This window comes from Myotis brandtii, unplaced genomic scaffold (assembly GCF_000412655.1).
Source record: "Myotis brandtii unplaced genomic scaffold, ASM41265v1 scaffold64, whole genome shotgun sequence".
Classification (NCBI taxonomy): Eukaryota; Metazoa; Chordata; class Mammalia; order Chiroptera; family Vespertilionidae; genus Myotis; species Myotis brandtii.
The window spans coordinates 2906800-2933758 of NW_005370460.1; the positions used below are offsets into that span (position 1 = coordinate 2906800).

Genomic DNA, 26959 nt, shown 5'->3' on the forward strand with positions numbered 1-26959 from the left:
GCTATAGGCCATTTGGTGCTGAAGTGGTTTGCTCTGCAGCAAAAGCTAACTGACGCAGCTGTTTCCTCGAGGGTTCTTCTCGAGTCTAGTACCATCAGTGAGATCATGTGTGCTGGTTCTAGGGACAGTTGTCTGTCTGGCCGGTGTCATTGGGTTACCTGGGCCAGGAGCTGGGATATCTTACCAATCGTGTGCTGTATTTTCTGGGAGCACAGGCTTTGGGGTCGAGCTGACCTCGGCTTCCACCTTGACACTGTGCCTGTGCGGAGCAAGCGCTATAAGAGCACCCCAGTCTCAGTGGCTTCACACTGTACACACCCCAGTCTCAGTGGCTTCGCACTGTACACAGAGGGCACCTCTCTTCCAGGCCACAGCCCATCTACACCTTACAGATTTGGGGCTCATCCACCTGTGCTCACCTGCAGGGCTGGCCGGCCTGGCTGCTCCACAGTGGCCCAGCAGGACGGCGTGTCTGTTCCGTGGCAGCCGTCCTCCAGCAGGCACGCTTGCTCTTGATTGAGTTTGTATGTATCCATGGAGACGCCGGCCCAGGCTCTTTCCATCCAGCGTCTCCTCCGAGCCCTCCAGGGGACCCTGCATCCAGCCAGGAGACAGGGAGAGGGGCGTGGAGCATCTGCTGGGGCTTAGGGCCAGGCCTGGACGTGGCAACAATCATTTCCTCCCTCGTTCCATTGGCCAGCACCAGTCCCTGGTCCCACTGAGATGCAAGGGACCTGGGAACATGGCCCACCCATGTGCCACGGACGGAGAGAAGACAGACATTAGTGAGTCCCAGCAGTCTGTCCCATGCAGCAACTCAGTAACTCAGCACTCGGGCAAGTCCTTAGATTTCTGTGCTGGTCAAATAGTCCCATGTGGTCGTGCCATCTCTGCGGAAGCAGGCTTGCCCCCATCTGCGCCTCTTCATCCTGGCCTGTGGCAGTCACAGCGGGGAAACTGAGGCAAGTCAGGCCACATGGCGACACTGCTGCTTGTGAGCTTCAGGCCCCGCCTGGCGGACCAGGGCCAGGGCCGTGGGAACGGGCCGCCCCGCTGCAGATGGTCAGTGGGTGCATTGTCTGTAGAGAATTTTTTAGGTTGGTTTTTTAATTTTATTTTCAATTATAGTTGACACCTAGTTAAACTGTTTTAAATGATAAAACCAACTGAAAGTTGGTCTGCTCTTTTATTATCATCGTGTGCCAGCAAAAATACTGAAATGGTCTTTCCTGAGAAACTTGTTTTAAGGTAACCACTGAAGCTCACACTTGCGTTCCTGTTGAGATTGAATGATACTTATCTAGCTTTGCCAAGAGAAATATTTTGTTTTTATTTCAAAGGTGAAAGGTTTCTGTTCAAATTATGCCTGCAGTGAGTCCATCTATAAAAAGGAAAACTTACTCAGATGTTTCATTTTTCAGAAGCAAAGCACGTTTGAGCTTAAATAATATAATTTAAACCAGCAGACACGACCAGGTCTCCCTCCGGCTGTTCTGAGAATGTGTTGAGCTGGGCGCTGTTTCCCACCTGACGTCTCAGCTGGCGGCCCGCTGCCCTTGGTTCCCTGGGGACCTGTTTCTGCCCCTTAGCAGGTATTCTTGTTACTCCTAAGCCTCCGCTGCTGTCTTCTGATCGCTTCAGCAGGAGTTCCGTCCAGTTGTTCCGTTTCTAAGTGACCTGGTTAGCAGCGCTTCTCCCACTGTTTCTCTAGAAGTCTCTGCGCCTCCAGGCGGACTCCCTCCCGGGTCTCTCTTCCTCTCCTCCAGGTCCTGCTGGTGACCGCGTGTCCCACTCTCGTCCCTCTGTGGACTGCGGCGCCCGCCTCGGAGGCCTCCTCGCCGTAATTCCTGAGAAAAGCAAATCTCTTCTTGGTCTTTCCTTGCTGGACTCTGCAGGCTCTGAGCATTCGCTTTTTACCTCCCGTGTGTCTGTTGTTCACAGAAACAGACATGAAGCAGAGAAGGGCCCTGGAAAACATGTAATTCCATGGACGAGCAGACTTGGGCCAGAGAGCCAGACGACAGAGAAGGGCCGGAACCCGTGTCTCCAACCCAAGTGGTCCCCGCTGCGCCAGGGTAATGAACGCACCATCGAACCACATCGAACTAATGTAAACGGACTAACGGACGATTGATCAGTCAGCTCTGTTTACAATTAATTACTGGGTTTTAATTACATCTGGATTCTCAGTCTTGGCTAAAGCAGGGGGGAGGGGGAGGAAAAGAAAAGAAAAGAGAAGTACAGTGGACGCAGAAACCGTAAGGTGTGCCCGGGAGCTCAGCACCGTTTTCAGGTTGAGCATTGTGCTAAGCGTCCGAGCCTTCCTGACCTTTACTCATTACATAGTCTTGAGTGTCGGCTATGTGCACGCGGTATGCATGCATGCGCACACACTAGTACACACAGACACAGACTTTCTCAGGCCCTCTTTTAAGGTGACATTGTGAAACAGTGTACAACATCCCCACAGATCATCTTTAAAATAAAAGTTTCATGCCTGTAGCAACGAACCAAACAAGTGTTGCTGGAGGTGGGTCCGTAGGGGGGCATGGCATAAACACTGAGATTCCTTATAGGGTCTTTTTCTTCCCAATCATTCCCATCTGTCAGTCCTTAGAATCACCTGATCCACAGCTTTCATAGTGGGGATCTCCACCTCAAGTGCCCCCAAGGGCACTGCACGTAAAGTAATACTGGCCCAGAGCCCGTGTCACACAGGAGTGCTGGGGCCCATGTCACAGGAGTGCTGGGGCCCGGGTCACCCAGGAGTGCTGGGGCCCGTGTCCCACAGGAGAGCTGGGGGCCCGTGTCACACTGGAGTGCTGGGGGCTGTGTCACAGGAGTGCTGGGAGCCGAGTCACAGGAGTGCTGGCGCCCGTGTCACAGGAGTGCTGGGAGCCGAGTCACAGGAGTGCTGGCGCCCGTGTCACAGGAGTGCTGGGAGCCGAGTCACAGGAGTGCTGGCGCCCGTGTCACAGGAGTGCTGGGAGCCGAGTCACAGGAGTGCTGGCGCCCGTGTCACAGGAGTGCTGGGAGCCGAGTCACAGGAGTGCTGGCGCCCGTGTCACAGGAGTGCTGGGAGCCGAGTCACAGGAGTGCTGGCGCCCGTGTCACAGGAGTGCTGGGAGCCGAGTCACAGGAGTGCTGGCGCCCGTGTCACAGGAGTGCTGGGAGCCGAGTCACAGGAGTGCTGGCGCCCGTGTCACAGGAGTGCTGGGAGCCGAGTCACAGGAGTGCTGGCGCCCGTGTCACAGGAGTGCTGGGAGCCGAGTCACAGGAGTGCTGGCGCCCGTGTCACAGGAGTGCTGGGAGCCGAGTCACAGGAGTGCTGGCGCCCGTGTCACAGGAGTGCTGGGAGCCGAGTCACAGGAGTGCTGGCGCCCGTGTCACAGGAGTGCTGGGAGCCGAGTCACAGGAGTGCTGGCGCCCGTGTCACAGGAGTGCTGGGAGCCGAGTCACAGGAGTGCTGGCGCCCGTGTCACAGGAGTGCTGGGAGCCGAGTCACAGGAGTGCTGGCGCCCGTGTCACAGGAGTGCTGGGAGCCGAGTCACAGGAGTGCTGGCGCCCGTGTCACAGGAGTGCTGGGAGCCGAGTCACAGGAGTGCTGGCGCCCGTGTCACAGGAGTGCTGGGAGCCGAGTCACAGGAGTGCTGGCGCCCGTGTCACAGGAGTGCTGGGAGCCGAGTCACAGGAGTGCTGGCGCCCGTGTCACAGGAGTGCTGGGAGCCGAGTCACAGGAGTGCTGGCGCCCGTGTCACAGGAGTGCTGGGAGCCGAGTCACAGGAGTGCTGGCGCCCGTGTCACAGGAGTGCTGGGAGCCGAGTCACAGGAGTGCTGGCGCCCGTGTCACAGGAGTGCTGGGAGCCGAGTCACAGGAGTGCTGGCGCCCGTGTCACAGGAGTGCTGGGAGCCGAGTCACAGGAGTGCTGGCGCCCGTGTCACAGGAGTGCTGGGAGCCGAGTCACAGGAGTGCTGGCGCCCGTGTCACAGGAGTGCTGGGAGCCGAGTCACAGGAGTGCTGGCGCCCGTGTCACAGGAGTGCTGGGAGCCGAGTCACAGGAGTGCTGGCGCCCGTGTCACAGGAGTGCTGGGAGCCGAGTCACAGGAGTGCTGGCGCCCGTGTCACAGGAGTGCTGGGAGCCGAGTCACAGGAGTGCTGGCGCCCGTGTCACAGGAGTGCTGGGAGCCGAGTCACAGGAGTGCTGGCGCCCGTGTCACAGGAGTGCTGGGAGCCGAGTCACAGGAGTGCTGGCGCCCGTGTCACAGGAGTGCTGGGAGCCGAGTCACAGGAGTGCTGGCGCCCGTGTCACAGGAGTGCTGGGAGCCGAGTCACAGGAGTGCTGGCGCCCGTGTCACAGGAGTGCTGGGAGCCGAGTCACAGGAGTGCTGGCGCCCGTGTCACAGGAGTGCTGGGAGCCGAGTCACAGGAGTGCTGGCGCCCGTGTCACAGGAGTGCTGGGAGCCGAGTCACAGGAGTGCTGGCGCCCGTGTCACAGGAGTGCTGGGAGCCGAGTCACAGGAGTGCTGGCGCCCGTGTCACAGGAGTGCTGGGAGCCGAGTCACAGGAGTGCTGGCGCCCGTGTCACAGGAGTGCTGGGAGCCGAGTCACAGGAGTGCTGGCGCCCGTGTCACAGGAGTGCTGGGAGCCGAGTCACAGGAGTGCTGGCGCCCGTGTCACAGGAGTGCTGGGAGCCGAGTCACAGGAGTGCTGGCGCCCGTGTCACAGGAGTGCTGGGAGCCGAGTCACAGGAGTGCTGGCGCCCGTGTCACAGGAGTGCTGGGAGCCGAGTCACAGGAGTGCTGGCGCCCGTGTCACAGGAGTGCTGGGAGCCGAGTCACAGGAGTGCTGGCGCCCGTGTCACAGGAGTGCTGGGAGCCGAGTCACAGGAGTGCTGGCGCCCGTGTCACAGGAGTGCTGGGAGCCGAGTCACAGGAGTGCTGGCGCCCGTGTCACAGGAGTGCTGGGAGCCGAGTCACAGGAGTGCTGGCGCCCGTGTCACAGGAGTGCTGGGAGCCGAGTCACAGGAGTGCTGGCGCCCGTGTCACAGGAGTGCTGGGAGCCGAGTCACAGGAGTGCTGGCGCCCGTGTCACAGGAGTGCTGGGAGCCGAGTCACAGGAGTGCTGGCGCCCGTGTCACAGGAGTGCTGGGAGCCGAGTCACAGGAGTGCTGGCGCCCGTGTCACAGGAGTGCTGGGAGCCGAGTCACAGGAGTGCTGGCGCCCGTGTCACAGGAGTGCTGGGAGCCGAGTCACAGGAGTGCTGGCGCCCGTGTCACAGGAGTGCTGGGAGCCGAGTCACAGGAGTGCTGGCGCCCGTGTCACAGGAGTGCTGGGAGCCGAGTCACAGGAGTGCTGGCGCCCGTGTCACAGGAGTGCTGGGAGCCGAGTCACAGGAGTGCTGGCGCCCGTGTCACAGGAGTGCTGGGAGCCGAGTCACAGGAGTGCTGGCGCCCGTGTCACAGGAGTGCTGGGAGCCGAGTCACAGGAGTGCTGGCGCCCGTGTCACAGGAGTGCTGGGAGCCGAGTCACAGGAGTGCTGGCGCCCGTGTCACAGGAGTGCTGGGAGCCGAGTCACAGGAGTGCTGGCGCCCGTGTCACAGGAGTGCTGGGAGCCGAGTCACAGGAGTGCTGGCGCCCGTGTCACAGGAGTGCTGGGAGCCGAGTCACAGGAGTGCTGGCGCCCGTGTCACAGGAGTGCTGGGAGCCGAGTCACAGGAGTGCTGGCGCCCGTGTCACAGGAGTGCTGGGAGCCGAGTCACAGGAGTGCTGGCGCCCGTGTCACAGGAGTGCTGGGAGCCGAGTCACAGGAGTGCTGGCGCCCGTGTCACAGGAGTGCTGGGAGCCGAGTCACAGGAGTGCTGGCGCCCGTGTCACAGGAGTGCTGGGAGCCGAGTCACAGGAGTGCTGGCGCCCGTGTCACAGGAGTGCTGGGAGCCGAGTCACAGGAGTGCTGGCGCCCGTGTCACAGGAGTGCTGGGAGCCGAGTCACAGGAGTGCTGGCGCCCGTGTCACAGGAGTGCTGGGGCCCGGGTCACCCAGGAGTGCTGGGGGCCCGTGTCACACAGGAGTGCTGAGGGCCGTGTCACACAGGAGTGCTGGGGGCCGTGTCATAGGAGTGCTGGGGCCATGACAGCCTCGCGGCTACTAATCTCATTGAGTGAGGATGGCTGCTACTCCAGTTGGGGGAGGTTTTTCCTGTGGGAATTCCAGGGCCAGTATTTCTAGAACTTCTGCATTTTTATTTTATGTGAAATCTCCTGATATTTGAAATGGTGGTGATTAGTTTAAAAATGTAAAACCACTGTGTGGGCCCAATGAAATCTGTTTAGCAGATTCCAACCCTGGGCAGGCAGGGGCCCATCACCCTGGTGTGTGCCTCTCCATGGACAAGGCTGGCAGGACCCCGCCCCCGCCGCCGGGCGCTGGTTCCTAAGGCTCCTGTGTGTTCGGCGCAGGGCATTCCTCACTGACCGCGGGGAGAGCCACGTGTCCATCAAGGCTGCACCTGGTCAGCCTCCTCTTGACGCATCAGGGTCCAAGCCCCTGACCACGGGCTGGAGCGGGAGCCGCACCGCGTTCAGTGAGATCCAAGGAAAGGGCCGCCGGCTTCTGCTGGCTCCAAATGCATCTCTATTTTAGAAATTGAAGGACAGCACTGGCAGTGACCCCGCGAGCGAGTCGGCGCTTTTCCGAGTGGGTCACGCAAACACAAACCTGTCCATGGCGTCTGGAATCCTATTTCTCCAAACCTGAGTCAGGATCAAACTGCCCGGTTGGAGGTCCTCACCGCTCTCCTAAGTTCCACCCTAACCCTGCCCTCCTCCTGGTCCTATTTCCTTCGCTCGTTTGTCCAAGAGCAGGGAGAGCCTCCAGGTGTCAGAGAGGCTTTGAGCGCTGAGGGGTGACAGGGACCCTCACAGACACGGGTTATTCTCCTGGGACCTCACCTCCGCTGAAGGCCGGGGAGACCTCTGTCACGTGAGCAAATGAATAACCGTGTCAGGCAGTGATGGTCACTATGGAGAAAGGCAAGTCAGAGTGGCTCCGCGACGGGGGACAGGCTTCTGCACAGCCACCTGGTGGGGACCGAGAGATGAGAAGCCAGTGACAACGCAAAGGTGCAGGCAGAGGGTCAGTCGGGGAAACACAGGTAAAGAGCCCAGAGGCAGGAATGGATTCCCAGTGCTCAAGGGTCAGAAAGGAAACCATGACTGTCCCCCCTACCCCCCAACTTCTCTCTAGCAGCCGGCATGGTTTACAGCCCTCCTCTGGCAGCTCTCGCCTAGTTCCGGGTCTGCGTCCTTTACTGCTTCTCTCCAAGGTCCTGAAGAACAAGTGCGCCTTATCCACTTCTCGAGCCTCATCTATTACCTCGATCTTGTGCTCACTAAGTACACTTGCTAAGCTACGAATTCAATTATACTTTATATGCAAAGGAATCGCAAGAAGGCCTGCTGCAGTCACAGCCTGCTTCCCCCTGGAGCCCAGGAACAGCGTGCAGAAGTCCAGAAAGACAGCGTCCTGACTCTAGACGTAGCCAAGGTAGACTCGCTGCCCCTATTAGACGTGTGGTGGCTGCAGATGAATGTACGGAACGACATGTGGAGGGAGGGTGATGCCCAAGTGTCAGGCTTGAATCAGTGGGTAGATCGTGGTGCCACCCACTGAGGTTCGAGAAACAGGTGGAGAAGCAATGGCTGCAGATGAATGTACGGAGCGACATGTGGAGGGAGGGTGATGCCCAAGTGTCAGACTTGAATCAGTGGGTAGATCGTTGTTGCCACCCACTGAGGTTCGAGAAACAGGTGGAGAAGCAGGTTTCCTTAGGGTGCAGAGCAGGGTAAATAGTGGGCACAGGTGATGGAAGGTAAGACAGAGTAGAGAGGGGCTCAGGAAGGAGCCCCGAATCCTAACCTGGGACCCCAGCAAGAGGAGGTCTCTCACCGCCTTCTCAGCTTGGAGCTCCAGGTAAGTTTTGTCAAGTACAGATAATGATAATGGGAACATGGTTCTACAATGTTACTGAGCGCTGTTCCTTTTCTACATTCCGATACTAGACTTTTGTAGGTTGTTCTAGAACCTCACCCACCAATAATGGAATTGCTTCCCTTGCAGTCAGAAGGCTACGAGGCATGCAAGTGACAAGGGAGGCAGTTCCCTGGGGCGAGGGCTAGAGCTGCTTGTTGTCGGTCAGTTTCCCCTCTGTCCAACTACGCAGCCTTCGGAAGCACGCTCGCTGCTTTCTGAGAACTGAGCACAGTGGCAGCGTGGCCATCGTGGCATCCCGGCTGAAGTTCACCAATCATTAGAATCCCTGGGGCGGACCTTGTGCCAGGCACTGAGCTGGGTCCTGGGGATGCAAGGACGAAGAAGGCGTGGCCCTTGCCCGGAATTATCAACAAGCCACACCTGGCTGACCTTTCTTCTCCAAACCAGTGACTCCTTTTTATAACTGGTGGGTAGTGTCTTCTTCAATGGTCTGTTATGTACCGAGGGTGTGTGGGACCACCTTGTGTTTACTCTTTTATTTCTAACGTTCATTGCAAATCACCATGCCACCAATGAACCTGTGATCCCCGCAGATGCCCTGCAGGCCACTGGGAGGGGGAAATGCCTAGCAGTTGTCAAACTGGCTGCATTTACTTTTTATTTTTTATTTTATTTTATTTTTTTAAAATATATTTTATTGATTTTTTAGAGAGAGGAAGGGAGAGAGATAGAGAGTCAGAAACATCGATGAGAGAGAAACATCAATCAGCCGCCTCCTGCACATCTCCTACTGGGGATGTGCCTGCAACCAAGGTATATGCCCTTGACCGGAATCGAACCTGGGACCTTTTAGTCCGCAGGCTGACGCTCTATCCACTGAGCCAAACCGGTTTTGGCTGCATTTACTTTTTAAAGAATGTGTTCCACTTGGAAATAGTTTCCTTGGCTATTAGTTATGAACCCTCTCACCTGGTTCTCTGATAAAGCAGCTCAAGGACCTATGTTCTGGCATTTTGATGGAAGGGGGTGATTTTCTCTGCCCCGGACACAAGGTGTTACTAAAAACAGCAGCAGGCCGCTGCATCTCTTCCCTTAGGTCCTGGCAGCTCTGCAGCAAACTGGGCCACTGAGCTGTCCAGGCTCTGCTTCTTCCCTCCCTGGTGTGTGTGTGTGTGTGTGTGTGTGTGTGTGTGTGTGAGAGAGAGAGAGAGAGAGAGAGAGAGAGAGAGCACTTCTATGTCCCTATGCGAAAATGGAAATGGTTTTCTTTGCCTTGACTGTCTCACAGGGCTGTTCTGAAAGTCATACAATAAGATGGGACAATAAGTAGGACTGTGCCTGGAGAAGACATGAGGTGTGAAAAACTGGGTCCTGGGGATGCAAGTAGGAAGAAGGCGTGGCCCTTGCCCCAAATTATCAACAAGTCACACCTGGCTGACCTTTCTTCTCCAAACCAGTGATTCCTTTTTATAACTGATGGGTGATGTCTTTTTTAATGGTCTGTTATGTACCAAATAATATTTTTAAAATATTATTAACTTACTTGTGGTATTAGACCAGCATTCGTGTGCACTCCTGTGAGAGAGAGTGTGGCTGGAGGTCAAAGTCTTGGGTCTCTGACTTGGCTTTTGCTAGCTGCGTGATCTCGGGTAAGTTACTTAATCTCTTCATCTGTGAAATAACATAATGGCTTTATCTGCTTCATCTAGTTGCTGGGAGGGTTGAATAACTTTCAGGTAAAGTGCTTAGCCTAGTGCCTGGCAAATGGAAGGTGTTTACTTAAGTACTTCTTTCCCTTACCCATGCCATGCCCATGAGGACCTTCCAGCTCTTTCCAAATATATTAGCACAGAAATGGCTCCTATGTCCTCCCATGAGCCATGGAAAACCAAAGACATTTGCCCAAAGGAGAGACATTGTTTGCCCAAGAGAACAGGCTGTGAAGGACCCGGATTTCACACGTTGGCCAACTGGCCAGGCGACCTTGGACAGACTCTGGCTGAGGTGGTTTTAGCATTTCTGCAACATTCAGATAAAGAAGCTGAGGTCCTAACTCATTTCCCCAGGATAACAGAGATGCTCAAGTCTCTCCCAGCTTTAAAACCAACCACCTGACAGCCAACACCCATTTCAACAAAAGATTTTCTCTTTCAGGTAAGTCAAGTTTCTTAAGGTTGTCTACATGAATTTCCCCCACTTTCCCACCTGCATTCACTTCTTTTTTGAAAATATATTTTTATTTATTTCAGAGAGGAAGGGAGAAAGAGATAGAAACATCAATGAGAGAGAATCATTAATCGGCTGCCTCCTGCATGCCTCCTGCTGGGGATTGAGCCCACAACCTAGGCTTATGCCCTGACTGGGAACCAAACAGTGACCTCCATAGGTCAATGCTCAACCACTAAACCACATCAGCTGGGCCGCATCCACTTCGTAACAAAGGCATGGCCATTTGTCCTTGGCTTCTGTTGCTCTGTAGCACCTGCTCTGGTTCAAATGATCTCTTCATCGACAAAAACCAATGGGGATCTTTCCATCTTCATCTTTTGAAACTTTTGGCCACAAAGAGAAAAAGGCAAGCGACCTTCCTGTGTGGGAAATACATTTTCAAGTCTGACTCCAAACAGCTATTCTTGATGCTGAAATCAGAATTGCCAGGTGAAGGGACATTGTTCTGCTGAAAACATCCTATATGCAGCTACAAAATGTGAATTATTCAAGTAATCAAGGGAACTAGGTCTACTTACATATTGCACTGTGACATCAGACACCCAAAGTGAGTCTGAGGGCAGGAAATCGATGGGGGCATAAAGCAATCTGCAGCTTTGTTCTGCTGTGGAGGGATGAGGGTGACGCAGGCACCTGCCGCATGGGGGCCCAGTGGGTCCCGATACATTTCAGATCGCTGTCCAATCACTCCGCCCCTGTCCAATCAAAACGCACATGTCCTGTGTCACCTATACCATCAAGACCCTCTTCTGTGTTAAGGAGTCTCTACAAAGATCCCAGGTCGTCGTGTGCATGACAACACACACTGTCCAGGTGCGATTTCTGGCGCACAGGCAGGCGGGTGCAGGCAGTATCTTTGGTTGGGGGAACGTTTTTCCAAGGCCCCGAAGTCCCCACCCCTTCTGGAGTTGACCGCATTTTCATGGGGCATTTGGTGAAGCTGCTGCCGGAGCTGAGTCAGATCATCGCAGGGAAGGTGTATCTTCTCGGAGGCTGTCAGGATGATTGAATAGGCCCCACGCAGCAGCGGCGTTGTGGGAGGAGCCACCAGCAGGGCCCGGAGCTGGCTCATCTGCCTCTGGGACTCTGGGCAAGTCTCTCCTACAGTCTCTGCTGGGTATCGCCACCTGTCAGGGGAGGGGCTGGCCGGATGATTCCAAGGTCATTTTTTAAAATCTCCTCTCTCGGGACTCTGCAGCTCTCCTGGTTTCTCTGACCTGTTTCTATGTTGCCTGATATTACCCGACCTTCCAGAGCGATTACTTCTTATCTCTCAGCCTCCTCACTTACTTGTGGGCTGGCTGGCTTAGAGACAACCCCAGGACATATGTGTCTCGCACGCAAACCCTCTTCTCCACACAGAGAGTCTCTTTGTTCACAGAGCAGCATACAGGATGGTCCAGAACCATCTCTCCGACCAATGGAGGCTCTTCGGCCTGAACGCCGGTCCTTCCCTAGGGGGTTCTGTGATGTTTGTGTGACAGGCCGGCCAGGTGACCAGGTGACTCAGCTAGCCGACCGGTCCCCATATGGAATAGACGATCGTCGCCCAGGCCTTTGCTCTGGCCATTACTTTCTCTGAAGATTGTCAGACTCTGAGGTTGATGAAACTTCTCCTTGGTTCCAGTTCCTCAACCCCAGGCTCAGCGGGGTGGGGCCGGAGGCCTCGGTGACTCACCTGTTCACCGTGTCAACAAGAACCACTCCCATCCCCTTGGGGCTCAGCTGGCACTAATATAATGATTCGGTGAGTTTGTTTTTTTCAGGACTCACAACTGGAAACACTGTAAAATTTCAGAACATTAAGGAGAAAGAGAATATCCTAAAATGTTCCCAGTAGGGTTAACAGATAAAATACAGGACACCCAGTGGCATTTGAATAAACAGTGGATATGGTTTTAGAATAAGTACGTCCCAAATATTTCCTTGCTTATCTGAAATGCAGATTTGTTGGGATAGTCTGCATTTTTACTATATAAACGTGGCAACCTTATTCCTCAGCATAAAGCCGGGCCACCCAAACACCCCGCCCACAGCCACGATGGGAAATAGCTACTTGAGTGATGTTTTCAAAATTCTGAGATATTATGATTTTTGATCTAGAATCCCATACCTAACCAAACCATCAATAAGTATTCAAACATTTTAAGACACATTTACAAACATTTTAGTTTTTAGAAAATGAGAAATTGAAACATTTTAAGACGTTCAAGGACTTAGAAAAAAAAAAGACTCCTCAGAAAGAGCCAATACTTTTCTTACTCAACAAAGAGCCACTTCCTGAAGATATTTACTATGTTCTCAGCCCCAAGAAACATTCCCTGAGTGAGACAGCCTCCCCGCGTGCAGGACCCACCTCTTCCCTCTAGATTCGCAGGTAGGCAGGCTGGACTTCTGGTCTACGGAGATCGGGGACTAAGGGGATAGTCATTTCAAGGAGAAAGGAAGAATTCTAAACAACAGCACAATTATCTAGGAAAGCATCTATTCAGGGTTTCTGCCCGGTTGCTTCTCTTCCGTCCTCTCTGCAGAATGCCTGTCCCTGGGCCGGGGAGCCGTCTCTTCAAGCCCAGCGCACTGAATGCCTTTGCAGTGTGTAGAGCTGACTCGGGACCCCAGGGACCGTGAGTCCTCAGGGTGATTCTGTTCTGACCAGGTGGCTCCCCTGACAGTGCCTGACCCCTGAACCAGCGCTCCCTACGCTCCACCATCTGGGTCCTGCCTGCTTTATTGGAGTCCGACTCCAAGCCAGACGCGCCGGTAGTTACTGGGGAGAATATTTATCCTGCTTATCTTCAACGCCTGTGGGCAGACGCCAGTGGGCCCTTTTATCAAGTACAAAGAGATCTACAAATACAAGGGTTTATTATTATTAAAAACACACCTCATCTTCCACGGGAACGTCTAGATAAAGGAGTGCCGGGTGTGATAAAGAGCTGGAGAGAGAGGGTGGAACAAACAGAAACCTATTCCCCAATTCCCACACATGCCACAGAGAGCATGACCACTCAGTCATCACTGGCAGGGCCCTATGCGGCAGCCTTTGGTTATATTGGCACCAAACCTCTCTGCCCATTGGCTTGTTTCTGCCTACGAGCTACTGTCAAACCACTGGGCCTAACTGCTGAGTGACAGAGCTCCATTACCTGTGGGCTGAGCTTAGGCAGGAAGCTGTAGCCTTGATTTTTCTCCCTTAACTTCCTCCTGTTTAACTGTGGGCCACAACATAGTTTTGCATATGTCTGCTGAGCAAGTTTTGCAACCTGAGAGGTGCCTGAGTCAGTTTGGGCATTTCACGGAGTAAGACAGACTAGGGGAGCTCTTGGTAAGAGGATGGCCGCTGGGCTCCCGCTGCCAGTCCTGCTGGCTGCTTTCTGTAGCTGCTCCTGGTGCTGGGTCTCATCTGTCATCATTAGGGTGCACACAGCATCAAGAGGCAAAAGGCTTCATCCTGTTCTGACAGCCCATCAGGAGTGGCCCTATCCCCTCTCATTCCCAACAGATGGAGGCTGACACCGGCCAGTCTAGTCTTGCCAGCATCCATGACTCTCTTTGGTAACAGCAGCTGGTTGGGGGGCTACCCCTTCTCCCACTCCTCTCTGCCTGTTGCAGTAGAGTGGATCTCATGCCCTTGGCTCCAGGGCTGGACTTGCACAATTACAACCCCAGCGATTGGTTCAGGGAGGGGCACGTGATCCCCAGCTGGACCAATGAGAGGCCACCCTAGCAGGAACTACTGGGAAAGAGAAGCTCTCATTTCCCTCTTGGGTTGCAGATAGAGAACTTCAAGCCGGGAGTGTCTGGTCTCTTTGTCACCAACAAGGAGAGTCCAGCTGAGGGGTGGAGCCAGCAGAGAGGAGAGGAGGGCCAGGAGCGGGGAGACCGCCTCCTGCGGCACGGCTTGGTATGGGGTTTCAGTCGTGCCTGAGGATAGCCTCGTCCTGTGCTTTTCTATGATGTGAGCCAGTGAGCCTATCTTTTCGTCACTTGTAACCTAGAGTCCCGACCTGAATCATGATGCCGCACACACAGCTTTCTGTCTCAGCCTGTCCCACGTGTACAGACCCGCAAGAAAAAATAGAACGAGGCAGAAAGAAATCAGTCTGCAGAAAATGAAACTCAGAGTTTTAGAGCTATATACCTACCCCCCCCCCCCCCCCCACCCAGGAAAACTGCGCTTGGGCCCACTGGACACTCCTGTGTTGTCTGAGGAAGTGGTTCTGTGAGGTCTCGCTGGTAGGAGAGTGTGTGGATTCTGGGACACCCCGCACTTCAGTCCTTCACCCAGCGACTGGGGCTGCCTGTGCTGGAGATCAGGGTGTGTCAGGCAGAGGAGAAAGCTGGGTTTGGTTCCCTAATGGAGATTATGATCTAATCAGTTTTCCTGGATCAAGCACCCAGGAGCCACGGAGGACAGAGGAAACTGGTAGGTTTGGACAGGGAAGCCCCTTACGGATGAGTAGAACCGCCTAAGGGCAGACCCTGGATGTCCCAGGTGGGTTTCCTTCTAAAGGACATTGAGGCCATCAACAATAAGAAGTCTGTAAACACTGAAAAATGCCACCTATTAATCCCATTGCTCTAAAACAATCGGCTTTCGGTGGAGGGGGGCGTGTGTGCGCGAGCACGCACGAGCTGCTGCTGAGAGGGTTGTAGATTTAGGGCACCTTCACTCCAGTGAGCTGCAAACACTTCCCATGGCTGAATGCTCTTTCTTTCCCTGAGTCTCCGCTGATGGTATCAGGGGCCAGAGTTATAGTCCCCGATTCACAGAGAAAAGCCAACCCGAAAAGGCTGGGCACTGGTCTGAGTTGTCACCATTACAGGCTGAGGCAGACACTGGCCACTCTGATCAAACCATCAGGGCTGGAGTCCAATCCCGGCAGCTGACCTCACCAGAGAGATCGGCACAGCTTGAGTCTTCTGCCCATCCCTGAGCCCAGCACAGTGGCTGGGGACTGAATGGCAATTCAGAGGGAAGGGCTGAATTTGCAGAGTAGCCGATAACCATGACGTGGGTGGGAAGGGCAGTGGTGGGGAGGCAGGGGCTGGGAAGCCACTGGCAGGAGCTAAATGGGGAACAGGGTGAAACATCCCTGCCAAACGCTGTACATTGCGGTTTAGTGGGATTTTTCTGGACTTCCCTACATGGGAGACACACCTACCCTGCCTCCTCACCTTCTCCTTGCTTGTACAGTATCTTTTTAACGTGTGGATTCCGTGGTCTTCTACCGAGAGGTGAAGGCCAAAGGCGCGGCTGTGCTTGGGAGAGCGCCCTTCCTCCACTGGCCCTGGTCAGTCTGGTCTCATGAACAGCCCCGAATTTCAGAATTTGCCTCCTGCTCTGGAGATGAGAACTGCAGCTGGAACGACTTCTCCCAGGAAGTCATTGGTTTAATCCAATTAACTGCCGAGTGGAAAGTCTCTCTGCATCCGAGCCAGGCTTATGCCATTATGGCCAAGTCCAGGGCATGGCCACCGTTTCATTGCAAATGTCATTAGCAGTGGCTACTTCCATTCTCTTCTGGGTCATTAATGAGGCTGTTCCACAAGGCCAGCTCTGGCCCCGCCTGTGACATGCCCCGTGGGCCTTTGCTTCCAACCAGACCCAGTCCTCATTTATCCCTGATTAGAGAGCATTTCGTCCTGCCGGATTCCAGCTACATGAGCGCGTTCATAAATGGGCCAATTTAATTTGGAGCACAACTTCAACGGACGTCATTCCCAAATGCATCACTGCCCTCCACCTGGCGTGGCTGCCTACCGCCTTCACCCCACTCTGCATGCTGTCTTTTTTATAACCCGTTGCTACTCTCCCAACAGAGTTTTAAAAATTGTAGTAAAATATGCATAACATAAATTTCACTACCTAACCATTTTTGAGTGTACAGTTTAGTGGGGTTAAATACATTCACATTGTTGTGAAACCAACCCCAGAACTTTTCTATCTTGCAAAACAGAAACTCCATCCCCATCAAACAACTCCCATTCTCCCCTCTCCAGCCCCAGGCAACCACCATTCTACTTTCCCTTTATATGAACATGGCTACTCCAGGGACTTTATATAAGTGAACACATCCAGAACTTCCCTTTTTGTAATTGGATTATGTCACTCAGCACAATGTCCTCCAGGTTCATCCGCATTGTAGCATGTGTCAGAATGTCTTTCCTTTTACGGCTGAAAACTATTCCATTGCACGCAGAGCACATTTTGTTTACCCATCATCTGTCAGTGGGCACTTTGGTTGCTTTCACCTTTTAAATGTTGTGAATATTGCTGATTTGAACACGAGTGTGCAAATATCTCTTTGAGACCTGACTTCCATTCTTTTGGCTCTATATTCACAAGCAGAATTGCTGGATCATATGGTAATTCCATTTTTAATTTTGTGAGGAACAACCAGCCTGTTTTCCATAGTGGCTGCACCATTTTATATTCCCACCAACAATGCACAAAGTTTCCAACTTGTCCACGTTCTCACCAGCAGTTGTTATTTTCTGCTTTGTTTTGTTCTTAATATTAGCCATCCTAACAGGTGTGAAGTGATGGCTCATTGTGGTTTGACTTGTGTTTCCTAAATAATGAGTGATGTTGAGCATCTATCATACGCTTATAGACCGTGTGTATGTCTTTTTTGGAGAGACGTCAATTTCCGTCCTTTGCCCAGGTTACTTTTATTGCTTTAAGTCTTAGGACTTCTTTACACACACTGGATATTAATCTCTTATCAGATATGTGATTTGCAAATATTATCTCCTGTTCCATGCACTGCCTTTTCACTCTGTTCATACACAGATGTTTTAACTCTTGATGTCATCTCCCACTGAGTTCTGGGATTTTAGAAATCATCACATTTCCTTTAAAAACCACCATGGTTGTGTGCTTGCCAATCTTTTTTCTCTATCACCTAATACCAATTCTTTTAAAATATGTATTTTTTCTTGATTTCAGAGAGGAAGGGAGAGAGAGAGAGAGAGAGAGAGAGAGAGAGAGAGAGAAACATTAATGATGAGAATCATTGATCAGCTGCCTCCTGTATGCCCCATACTGAGGATTGAGTCTGCCACCCAGGGGCAATCGAATCATGACCTCCTGGTTCATAGGTCAATGCTTAACCACTGAGCAACACCGGCTGGGCTCCAGTTCCAATTCTTTGCCTTTATTAGGGATAGAGCTCCCAAGCATAACTGTTGGTATCAGTTCCCACAATATGAAAGAAACCCGAGTGACAGCGTAAACAGAAAACTGAGAAAGTAGGAAGGTGCTTCTTCACTTTGTTTGGAAAAATTAAGAAAAAGCCAGGGTGAGCGAAGGCGAAGTCTAAACATGACCAGGAGCAGGGACCACTCTCCTTCCAGTGGCCGTGGGTGGAAGTCACTGCCAGTCGCCCTTCACAGCTGAGCAAACGGAGAGCCAGAGAGGCGCCTGCTCACCTTGGCACAGCTGTGTGCACGGAAACACCATCACACTCTTCTGTTCTGTGGCAGGTTGCCAAGGAGACTTTCAAGTCCTTCTGAAAACAAGTGGGTTGCCTCTGACCTCATTCCTCTCATTTCCCCGGCCTGGGTCACAGGATTGACTCTCGACCTATCTCATACCAGCATTTCGTGCTGTGACTTCACATGCATTGTCATGCACTCACCCCTCACTGTGAGTGCAGCCTGAAGCTCAGGGAATCTGAAGTATTTCACCCAGGACCCCACCTTTGGAAAGGAAAGAGCAAGGAATGGTCCCACGCCCATCTGATTCCAGAGCCCCTTTGCCTCACGTTCAGATCTCGAAGGAGACTGCAAGTCAAATCTTCTAAGGCCCCACCATGCTGCTTAAATGGTCTTTATTGTAAAGTAACTCAAAAGACCCTCTGATGGACCCACTCGTTTGCTTACACTTTAAGTCCCCTTTTATTTGTTGTTCTTCAACTAACCAGCTGTGTGACTTCAGGTGTGGAGCTGGCCTAAGCCAGCAGTTGGACATCCCCCGAGGGCTCCTGGACTGCAAGAAGGTGCAGGGCAGGTTGAGGGACCCCCCCAGTGCATGAATTTTGTGCACTGGGCCTCTAGTTTTATAATAAATCTGGCCCATACATATATGGCTCTATGGTCTTATCCTATCTAGTTCTCTGTAATTCTTCCAAATATACGTGAGAAGAGAGCCACAGTGGAAGTTGGTGCTAGAAAAGTTAACTACAGACAGGTTCTGTATCAGTTAGGACTTGATGTAGCTGCAAATTATACAGAAACCTAAACCACGTTGCCTTAGACACACAAGACTTACTTTCCCACATCACAGTCCTGAGACAGCAATGCAGAGCTGGTTGCACAATGCCACGAAGTCATTCAGACCAAGCTCTGTCTTCTTTTCTGCCCCACCATCTCCAAAGCGTAGCTTCCAACTTCAAAGTCACCTAATGGTCCAACATGGCTGCTGGAGCTCCAGCCATCATGCCCATATTCCAGACAGCGGGAATGAGGAAGACCAGGATAGAAAAGGTACAACTCTCCATTGTAAGGAGCCTTCCTGGGAGTCTCATATAACACTACCATCTACACATCACTGGCCAGACTTTTGTCACAGCACTGGCCTTACCTAACAGCAAGACAGGCTGGAAATGTTGCCTTGTCGTTGGCTTCATTCCCACCCTAATTAGAATTTTGTTACCATGAAAGAAGGGCCACGGGACATTGGGAGGGCACTTTGCAGTCTCTGCCTCCGAGGCAAACACTGGGGCTGCAGACATCTTGGAGCAGCTGTGTCCTGAGATTCCAAGGTTGCCTGGAGGCTGGGCGTCTGGGGGAAGGACAGGCTCAGAGAGCTCTGTTTACACGGTAAAATATTAGAGTTGCATGGGAGGCTTATTTTGCTAAAAGGATTCCACTGCCTAAAGCAACGCTGCAAACCACCGTTGGATAGGAAGGCCAACGTCAGTCCATTCTGAACAAGACTGAGGCAGGCCCATTACTTCATTTATCTTGGATGCCTGTGAGCTAGAGGAGTATGAGGTGACAAAGAAGCTACCTGTGTGCGTGTCCCTGTAGCCAGCCAGGGAGGCCATCGCCTGACCTGCTGCCTCGCCCTGTGGAAGCCGCTCGGGAAGGGCTGAAATCAGGTTTGATGTTGGATCAGAACTCGGGCTGTGACCACGCTGGATTTGACCATGTGTGTGCAGAACCAATTGACTGTTTGGATCAATGACCCCAGTGACCTTTCCAGCCTTGGCTGTGGAGGCAGGCCCGTGTTCCAGCCAGGTGCCCGAGGGTGGCCATGCTTCTCAGTTGTGTGTTCTCACACCCAGTGCTCGATGCTCTGCCGAAGGCTTGATTCGAGCCTGGTGCCTGCGTGCCCGGGCCAAGGGCATCAGCAGGTATTTGATAAATGTTTGTTGACAGAATTGCTACCCATCATACCATGCACCTGTGCATCAGAACCCACCAGCCCACACTCCCAAACTGGCTTTCGACTGGAGAGACCACCTCTGATGGCTCCGTGTTTCCTTCAGCGGCTGGACTCCTTGCAGGGAGCCACAGGGCAGCTCCAGGTGCTGGGCCGTCCGCAGAGACTGGGGCTCCGGGGACCCAGAAGAAGACCCTGCCATGAGCACTGGCTCCACACAAGGCCTGCCCTGGCGCTGGGCCTGCCTGGCCCTCACCTGGCTGCTGTTTTGTGGGACCTGAGGTGCCAGCCCCACCCCCACCTGCTCCCTCTCAGTTCTGGCCCGACACTGCTGGGCCCCTCCCTGTGAAAACCCCGCTTTTTCTGTCCCCTCCTCACAGGGGGCTGCTTCCTGGAGGTTTGGGAGGGTCCCCCCTTTCTTACTTCTTTCCCTGCCCTCCTGTCACCAGCCCAGCAGGAAGGAGGGGAGTCGGGGCCAGGCTCTCATTGGCCAACTGCAGGGAGAAAGGTGCCTGCAGCCCCAGTGCAGGCTGTTAGACATACCTTCTCACAGCGTCACCCCAAGAAGACACGCAGGCCTCCTGGCAGCATGCGCTGACTCACTGTCTCCGAAATCCAGGGCGGAGGTCAGGGCTGCCTGTGCCCTGCAGCACCGCACACCGCACACCGTAAGGGCCAACAAACATTAGAATGGGAGCCGGGAGAACGGATGAAGATGTGATGCTTATGTACAACAGAATGTGACTCGGCCATAAAAAAGGTTGAAAACTTGCCATTTGCAATAGCATCGACGGAGCTAGAGGGTACTGTGCTGAGTGAAAGAAGAAAGGCAGAGAAAGATGAAAGCCAGACGAGCTGGGAATATTGTGTCATTATTAAGCACATAGCAAGCACTCGGAAAGTGTTCGCTTCTATTTAAACTCACACTGTGCTGTACGTTTAGATTCTGTTTATCCTCATTCAAGTCATAATCGTATGAGCTGCCTCCCTGCCCGAAGCCCACATCTGCACTTTTCTAAACCCAGAGCCGTTGTCTGCTGTGGTTGGGTCCCCTCCGGGGTGGGCTAAGTATGGGCAGGATTTTGCTGGTGTTTCGTACTAATGTTCAGGCTGCCGTGGAGTGAATCCTATTTTAAAAGCCTACTCGGGCGCAGAATCCATTTATTTGCTCTCAAATTAGATGTTTGCCTCTCAGGTCCAAACCAAAACAGCAATGCAGTTTACCTCATCTGCTCTCCATTCCTGGCTCCCAGCCAGCGGACGCGGGCACTCAGCCCGTGAGCTTTCTTCCTAGGCCCAGGAAACCGAGCTGATCTGGAAAATTTAGTGATTTTCAGAATGACAAAGTCATCGCCTCTGTTCCATTTTACGGCGTTGACGGGAACGCATATTCGCTTGGAATCCGGTCACCAGAATAGGTGTGCCCGTCAGAAAGTGGGGCTTGTGCTCGCTTCGGCAGCACATATACTAGAAAGTGGGGCTGGTGGTACGACGGAGTTATTCTGCTCAAGGGCCTTTGCCCACTGTGCCCTTGGCAAGCTTTGGCATAATTGGTTATCTGGATCTTATTGCTTTTTATTCCTGAGGGTGTCCCTGAGAATTCTACAAACAAACCAGGTGTCCCCTGTGGGGCCCGGTGACAGGAACTGATGTCCGAGGGTGGACACGGCCTGTGCAGGGGCTGACACTGGCTTCCCACGCGGGGAGGAGGACCCTCACTCTCCACGTACCGTTTCCAGGTAAACTCTGCCGGGTCTTCATAGGTGTCCTTGCTGACCTTAGAGAGGCCACGAAACTGGTAAACTTCAATTTTGAGTAAGTATCTTGGAAATTGGGAAAACACAGGAAATATTTTTTTCATGGTCCCTCCCTCCTTTCCACTCTCTAAAAATCAATGGAAATAATCCTGGGTGAGGATCAGCAGCAAGAAAACAAGAGTCTAGTGACGTTCGGCTGAATGTTCTGTGTGTATCCCACCTAAGGTGCTTATCTAACCGCTCTGTCCTCTGGAAAGTCCCTCCGGAGGAAACCTTTGGATTGGCCTCCTGGGAGGAGCAGCCTTAGAGCCAGAGCACAGCTCTTCTCCGCTGATTTCATCACCATGTGGTCCGACACGCTGCTCCAGCCACCTGTTTGTCTCCCCTCACCCTGTGAGCGGCCTTGGCCACCCCCACCCACCACGCGCACCCTTTGGCGCCTTTGTCTTGTTATATGTCTTTCCACAGTTATCTCCTCTCCCCAGCTGAACAGTGAGTGTCGCTTTTTTTTCCAAGTCCTCATCTGAAGACATTTTTTTCCATTGATTTCTGAGAGAGAATTGAAGGGAGAGAGGAGGAGGAGAAAGAGAGAGAGAAAAACATCAATATGAGAGAGACACATGGATTTATTGCTCCTGCACGCCTCCTACGGGGCTGGGGAACCTGTACCCGAGGTACATGCTCTGACTTGGAATCGAACCTGCCGCCCTTTGGTCCGCAGGCCGCTGCTCTAACCACTGAGCAACCAGCCAGGGCAAGCAATGCTTGAAAGACAAAGGTGAGGGCTCATCATTCCTCTCAGGCATCGTTCCCAAGTACTTCCTGACCCCTGCTTCCCCCAGCATCTGGCAAAGGCTGGTGCATAAACAGCACTTGGTCAGTATGGGCCATGGACGGCTCCCCTCCTTGGAGGGGCGGGGAAGTGAGTTATGTGTGTCCCAGTCACTTTGGCCTGCAACGCACACAGGTGGCACCGCTGGCCAGAACCTGGGCTTCCTCAGTCACTAAACAAAACCCATGGGCCAGAGTCTGGCACGTGGAGGGAAGGGCGGCAGCAGCTGTTTGCACTGGGGCTTGGGGTGGTCTGCAGTGGCGGACGGGAGGATGCTTCTCTGTTCCTGCTTATCCGCTAACATCTGAAAAGTCACAGTTACAGGCTTGGTTCAAGGTAAATGGGCCCGTCAAATGCACGTGGTCCCTGGAGGTGTCGTCCTTGGGCTTCCGGCTGATTAGCTCCCCGTGACTGGCCCTCAGGTTTGGCTGCGCGCAGGCCCAGCCTCTCCACTCACTGAGCGTGTGGCCTCGGCGAGCCATTTCATCTCTCTGAGCCTCAGTTTACTCATTTATGGCATGCACACTGGCCATTTCTCAAATTGTAAAATGAAAATAACAATAAATTAAGTGGGTCGCATAACTGCCCAGCATTTCCTACTTTTTAAAATTCTCAAGTGCGAAGTGAGGTGCTTTGAACTTCACGCTAGAATATTAGAAACTTTTTGGCTTGAAATAGAGACCAAACAAAGCTGTTCTGAGGCCACTGGCACTTGTTCCCCTAACTCTGAGGGAGAAGTTGAGGGGCAGCGTCGGGCTCCGGGAGGGACTGCTCCGGAGTTTTCTTTGTTTAGATGCAGGTAAGCCAATAGCTGCTCGTGTTCTTAAAGGCTCGCTCTGAAGTTTGGGAAGTAAGGCAAGTGCAAACATGCCAGCCTGGGATTTAATATTTTCAATCTTGTAAAATGGCACACAGTGAGGACACGCAGAGAGAAAGGGCACAACTTTATAAAAACAGAGACTTGTTTCTCTCCCTCCACTTTTCCCCAGTGGGGAGGTGTTAAATGGCAGGTGATTAGTAAAATAAAACTGAAAATACCACCGCCCAGGATTGCTGTCCACCACGCCTGTACACGCCGTGCTCCGTGCGTGTGGCAGGCGGCGTGGCTGCTGTGGCTGGGGTGGTCCACACCGGTGCAGCAGGAGCCACAGCACCCGGAACGCGTCAGCAGCACTGGTAACCCCGGTGCTGCCAGGTGGGCTGGACTTGTGGGGCGATCACTGTGAGCTGTATAAATGGCCAACCGCTCTGCTGCACACCTGGAACTAATGCAATATTAAGCGTAAAGTGTACATGGAAAATTACGGTGTAGCAGGGTGTCCCCTCATCCCTGTCCAGCATGTGGCACTGGGGGGGAGGACTCCTGTCGTGCACAAGTGGGGGTGCTGAAGCCTGGAGCCCCCGACGGGGGAGCATTCTGGAGGGTGTCCCTGGCGTCGTGCTGGGCAGGCCACTCGGTGCCCCTCTGGTCACTGCCTCTGACACCTGTGCCTTCAGCCCCCTGTGCCTTCAGCCCCCAGACCTTTCTCACTTTCTTTATTTCTCTCCTGGTTCCAATTCCTGTGGTGCTGGGCCTTCACACAAAGGCGTTCACTGAGCAGGCTTTTCCGGGGGGGCTCCTTAGCCCGTCAGGCTCAAGGCTGGGAGGGAGGGGGTTTAGTTTCCCGGAGGGCGGGAGGACCCAGATTTTGGAATCTCTGTGCAGGCCCACGGTGGGTGGTGGGTGGTCTCCCTGCAGGACCCCAGTGGGCGTGGGAGGTCAGACTCCGTTTCTCTCTCATATCTCACCCCAGGCCTCAACGTAACTATCTCTCCAAACCAGCGTTAGGCAGTGCGGGCGCAGCAGGCCCCTCCCACTGTCAGCCCAGGAATGACCAGTAAAGGATTAAAAATTGTGTTTCAATATATAGCTGAGTTCTGTATTTAACTATAAACTTCTATACCTGTAATATAAAGTGTTTGAGTTTTTAATTGGGCTGAAAAATCAGTTTATTTTGAAAAAGCTCTATGAACTCTAAGAGACTGCATGGGTTTTTTTTGCTAAATGTAATAAGGAGGCCCTTCCAACTTCTCAAGGAATGTATTCCCAGATAATTTTGTGAGCGTCCCAAGTTTGTGAAACTACTAGAACATAATGCAGTGAGGTGTGATTACAGAATTTAAATGACCTCTAGAGAATTTTATCAACAACCTGGTAATGCTGAGACAGTGGCAAAACCACTCTGACTGCCAGGTGCCACCCCTTCTAACCCCTAAGTAATTTGCCTTACATACTAGCTCATCCTTTTCTGAGGTTCAAGTTCGTGCCTCAGAAATTATTTGTCATGTTTTTTTTTTGTTTGTTTTTTAGTATACGTTAGGAACACTTGAAAACTCAGGTGCTGGAGCGTCTTCTCTAGTATCAGTAAGTGTTTAGCAGGAACTAACTCTGTAATAAATGGAATTCAATTCCACACATGGTTTGTTCAAGCACACTTAATAAGTAGTCTATTTTTTAAATGTAAATATTTGGATGAAGTTTTTGTTTGTTTTGAAATATTCATTTGCTACATTAACCATGGTTTCAGAATTTACCATTTGAACAGTTTGGTTTCAGAATCTGTAAAATGAACTAAGAATCTTGTGTATCAATTCAGACATGTGAGAATATGTGTTTATAAAGCGTGGATCTTGCTTTGGTTGTATAGCTTCATCATTCATTTCATGGATATCAATAGCAAATGACTTTAAAACTATTCCTGCCCTCTAAGGTGTTGGAGTGGGGAAGGGAAATGGGACCTCCCAGGTAGAAACCTGAGGAAAACAGAAATCACAAGGAAAGGAGCCTTGACTTGATTTTAGTGATGTTTTTAATTTTAAATAAGCTTGAGATCATAGTGACTTTGATAGGAAAAGACAAATTTAGATCTTAAATATATATTTAAAAGCCACTGCCTTAAAGGTGTATTTGCAATGCATCAGCTTGAATTGTATTTTGTCTGTGTTTGGGAGAAGTAAGTGGTGGTAATGTGATGTCAAAACTTTGATTTAATGATGAGTTACTTTGGAGCTACAGTAGTAGATAAATGTAATATAATATGCAAGGCTCTTAAAGCATTCATCTTTTGTGATACAATGATATCCATACCCTTGGTATGAAGGAAAATTTACTTGTTTAGTGCATTTAAATAATGTGATTTTTCTTTTTTTAATCATGAACTCAGCACTATGCATCATCTCTCACCAAGGTTTTAATAGGTTACACCCTTGATTTTTCAGTATTTCAGTTTCAAAATTAGATGTTAGTTTAATTTTAAAACACTTCCTGCCCTAGCCGATTTGGCTCAGTGGATAGAGCATTGGCCTGCGGGCCAAAGGCTCCTGGCAAGCCTACAAGTGGTCCGACAAGCTGCAGTACCACGCAGGCCTGGCAGCCAGCCTCCTGAATCAACAGGCGCTGAAACGCTCTGCTAACCAGATGGGAGCGTCTGCGAAACGCCGGCCCAAGGCGCAGCCCGCCTCGCTCCTCCTGCCGCCTCAGTATGTCGATGACGTGATCAGCCGCATTGACAGGATGTTTCCTGAAATGTCCATCCAGTTATCCAGACCCAATGGAACGTCAGCGATGCTTCTGGTGACCTTGGGAAAGGTGCTGAAAGCGATTGTCGTCCTGCGGAGCCTGCTCATTGACCGAACGATCGTGAAGGGCTACAACGAGAACGTCTACACGGAAGACGGCAAGCTGGATATATGGTCCAAGTCCAACTACCAAGTGTTCCGGAAGGTGACAGACCACGCCACCACTGCCCTGCTGCACTACCAGCTGCCCCAGATGCCACATGTCGTGGTCCGGTCCTTCCTGACCTGGCTGCGAAGTTACATAAAGCTGTTCCAGGCGCCCTGCCAGCGCTGCGGGAAGTTCCTGCGGGACGGCCTGCCCCCCACCTGGAGGGACTTCCGCACCCTCGAAGCCTTCCACGACACCTGCCGGCAGTGACCGCCCCTCCCCGCCCCTTCCCCCCCCAGGGGGTCAGGGGTCAGGAGTCAGACCGCCCATGCCCCCCTCCCCCACCCCCCCAGGACAGCCTGGCTCTGAGGCGGAGCCTCCGAAGGACAGACTCCGTCCCGGTGGACGGGACACCTTGCGGGCGGCACAGCAACCTTAGACCCGGGATGAGGGTACCGGCGGGCTCGGTGGTCGCTCTGCCTCCCGGGGAATCGCCCTGGGATCGTGTTCCCAGTGTTTTCACTGTGCTAGGGTGAGGGACTGAGGCATAGAAGGGTTACAGAATGTGCTAGCGGGAGGGACGGAGGCATGGAAAGGTTACCTATTGTATTAGGGTCCGGGATCATGACAGAAAAATTGCTAGATTGTCTCAGAAAACAATGTATTCTGATTCAATCCAGCCAGGTGTGACTCGGTTTACCTCCCCATTCATACTTGTAAACTTTGTATGAACCCTGCCAGTGCCAGGAAATGCTTTGTAGTGTTACAGATAAAAGGCTTTGCTGTACCCTCGGTCAGCACTGCAGTATGAGGTTCCCTACAGGAGGGACGTACTATAGTCAGCTGGCCAGCTTAATAAAGGCTCCTAAATTTAAATTCTGAGTCGGTGGTCTGTCTCGCTGATTGAACCCATAACACCATGAGCCCATGTTCGTGCAGTCATGCTGGCATTGCATTTTGTAACTTATTTTTATGACAATAAACCTGTCCCCATTCTCAGGCGTCAGGAAAGAAGAGGAGCAGAAGCCTGGGTGGTGGGTGGGAGGATGCTGGGG

General features: G+C 52.6%; 1 protein-coding gene across 1 annotated transcript; it reads left to right on the plus strand.

The window, feature by feature from the left end:
• The first annotated feature begins 10932 nt into the window (after window positions 1-10932).
• On the plus strand, window positions 10933-26553 carry LOC102243517 (mediator of RNA polymerase II transcription subunit 27). The gene is made up of 3 exons (XM_005880536.2): window positions 10933-11031; window positions 13994-14122; window positions 25533-26553. The coding sequence occupies exons 1-3, from the start codon at window positions 10933-10935 to the stop codon at window positions 26172-26174; spliced, it is 870 nt and encodes a 289-aa protein (XP_005880598.1). The 3' UTR covers window positions 26175-26553.
• Window positions 26554-26959: the final 406 nt, after the last annotated feature.

Coding starts and splice junctions, on each gene's coding strand:
- LOC102243517 (XM_005880536.2), top strand. CDS start 10,933: ATGTCCTGTGTCACCTATACCATCAAGACCCTCTTCTGTGTTAAGGAG. Junction 11,032..13,993: donor TGACAACACACACTGTCCAG/GTGCGATTTCTG, acceptor CTTGGGTTGCAG/ATAGAGAACTTCAAGCCGGG. Junction 14,123..25,532: donor GCCTCCTGCGGCACGGCTTG/GTATGGGGTTTC, acceptor CTCAGTGGATAG/AGCATTGGCCTGCGGGCCAA.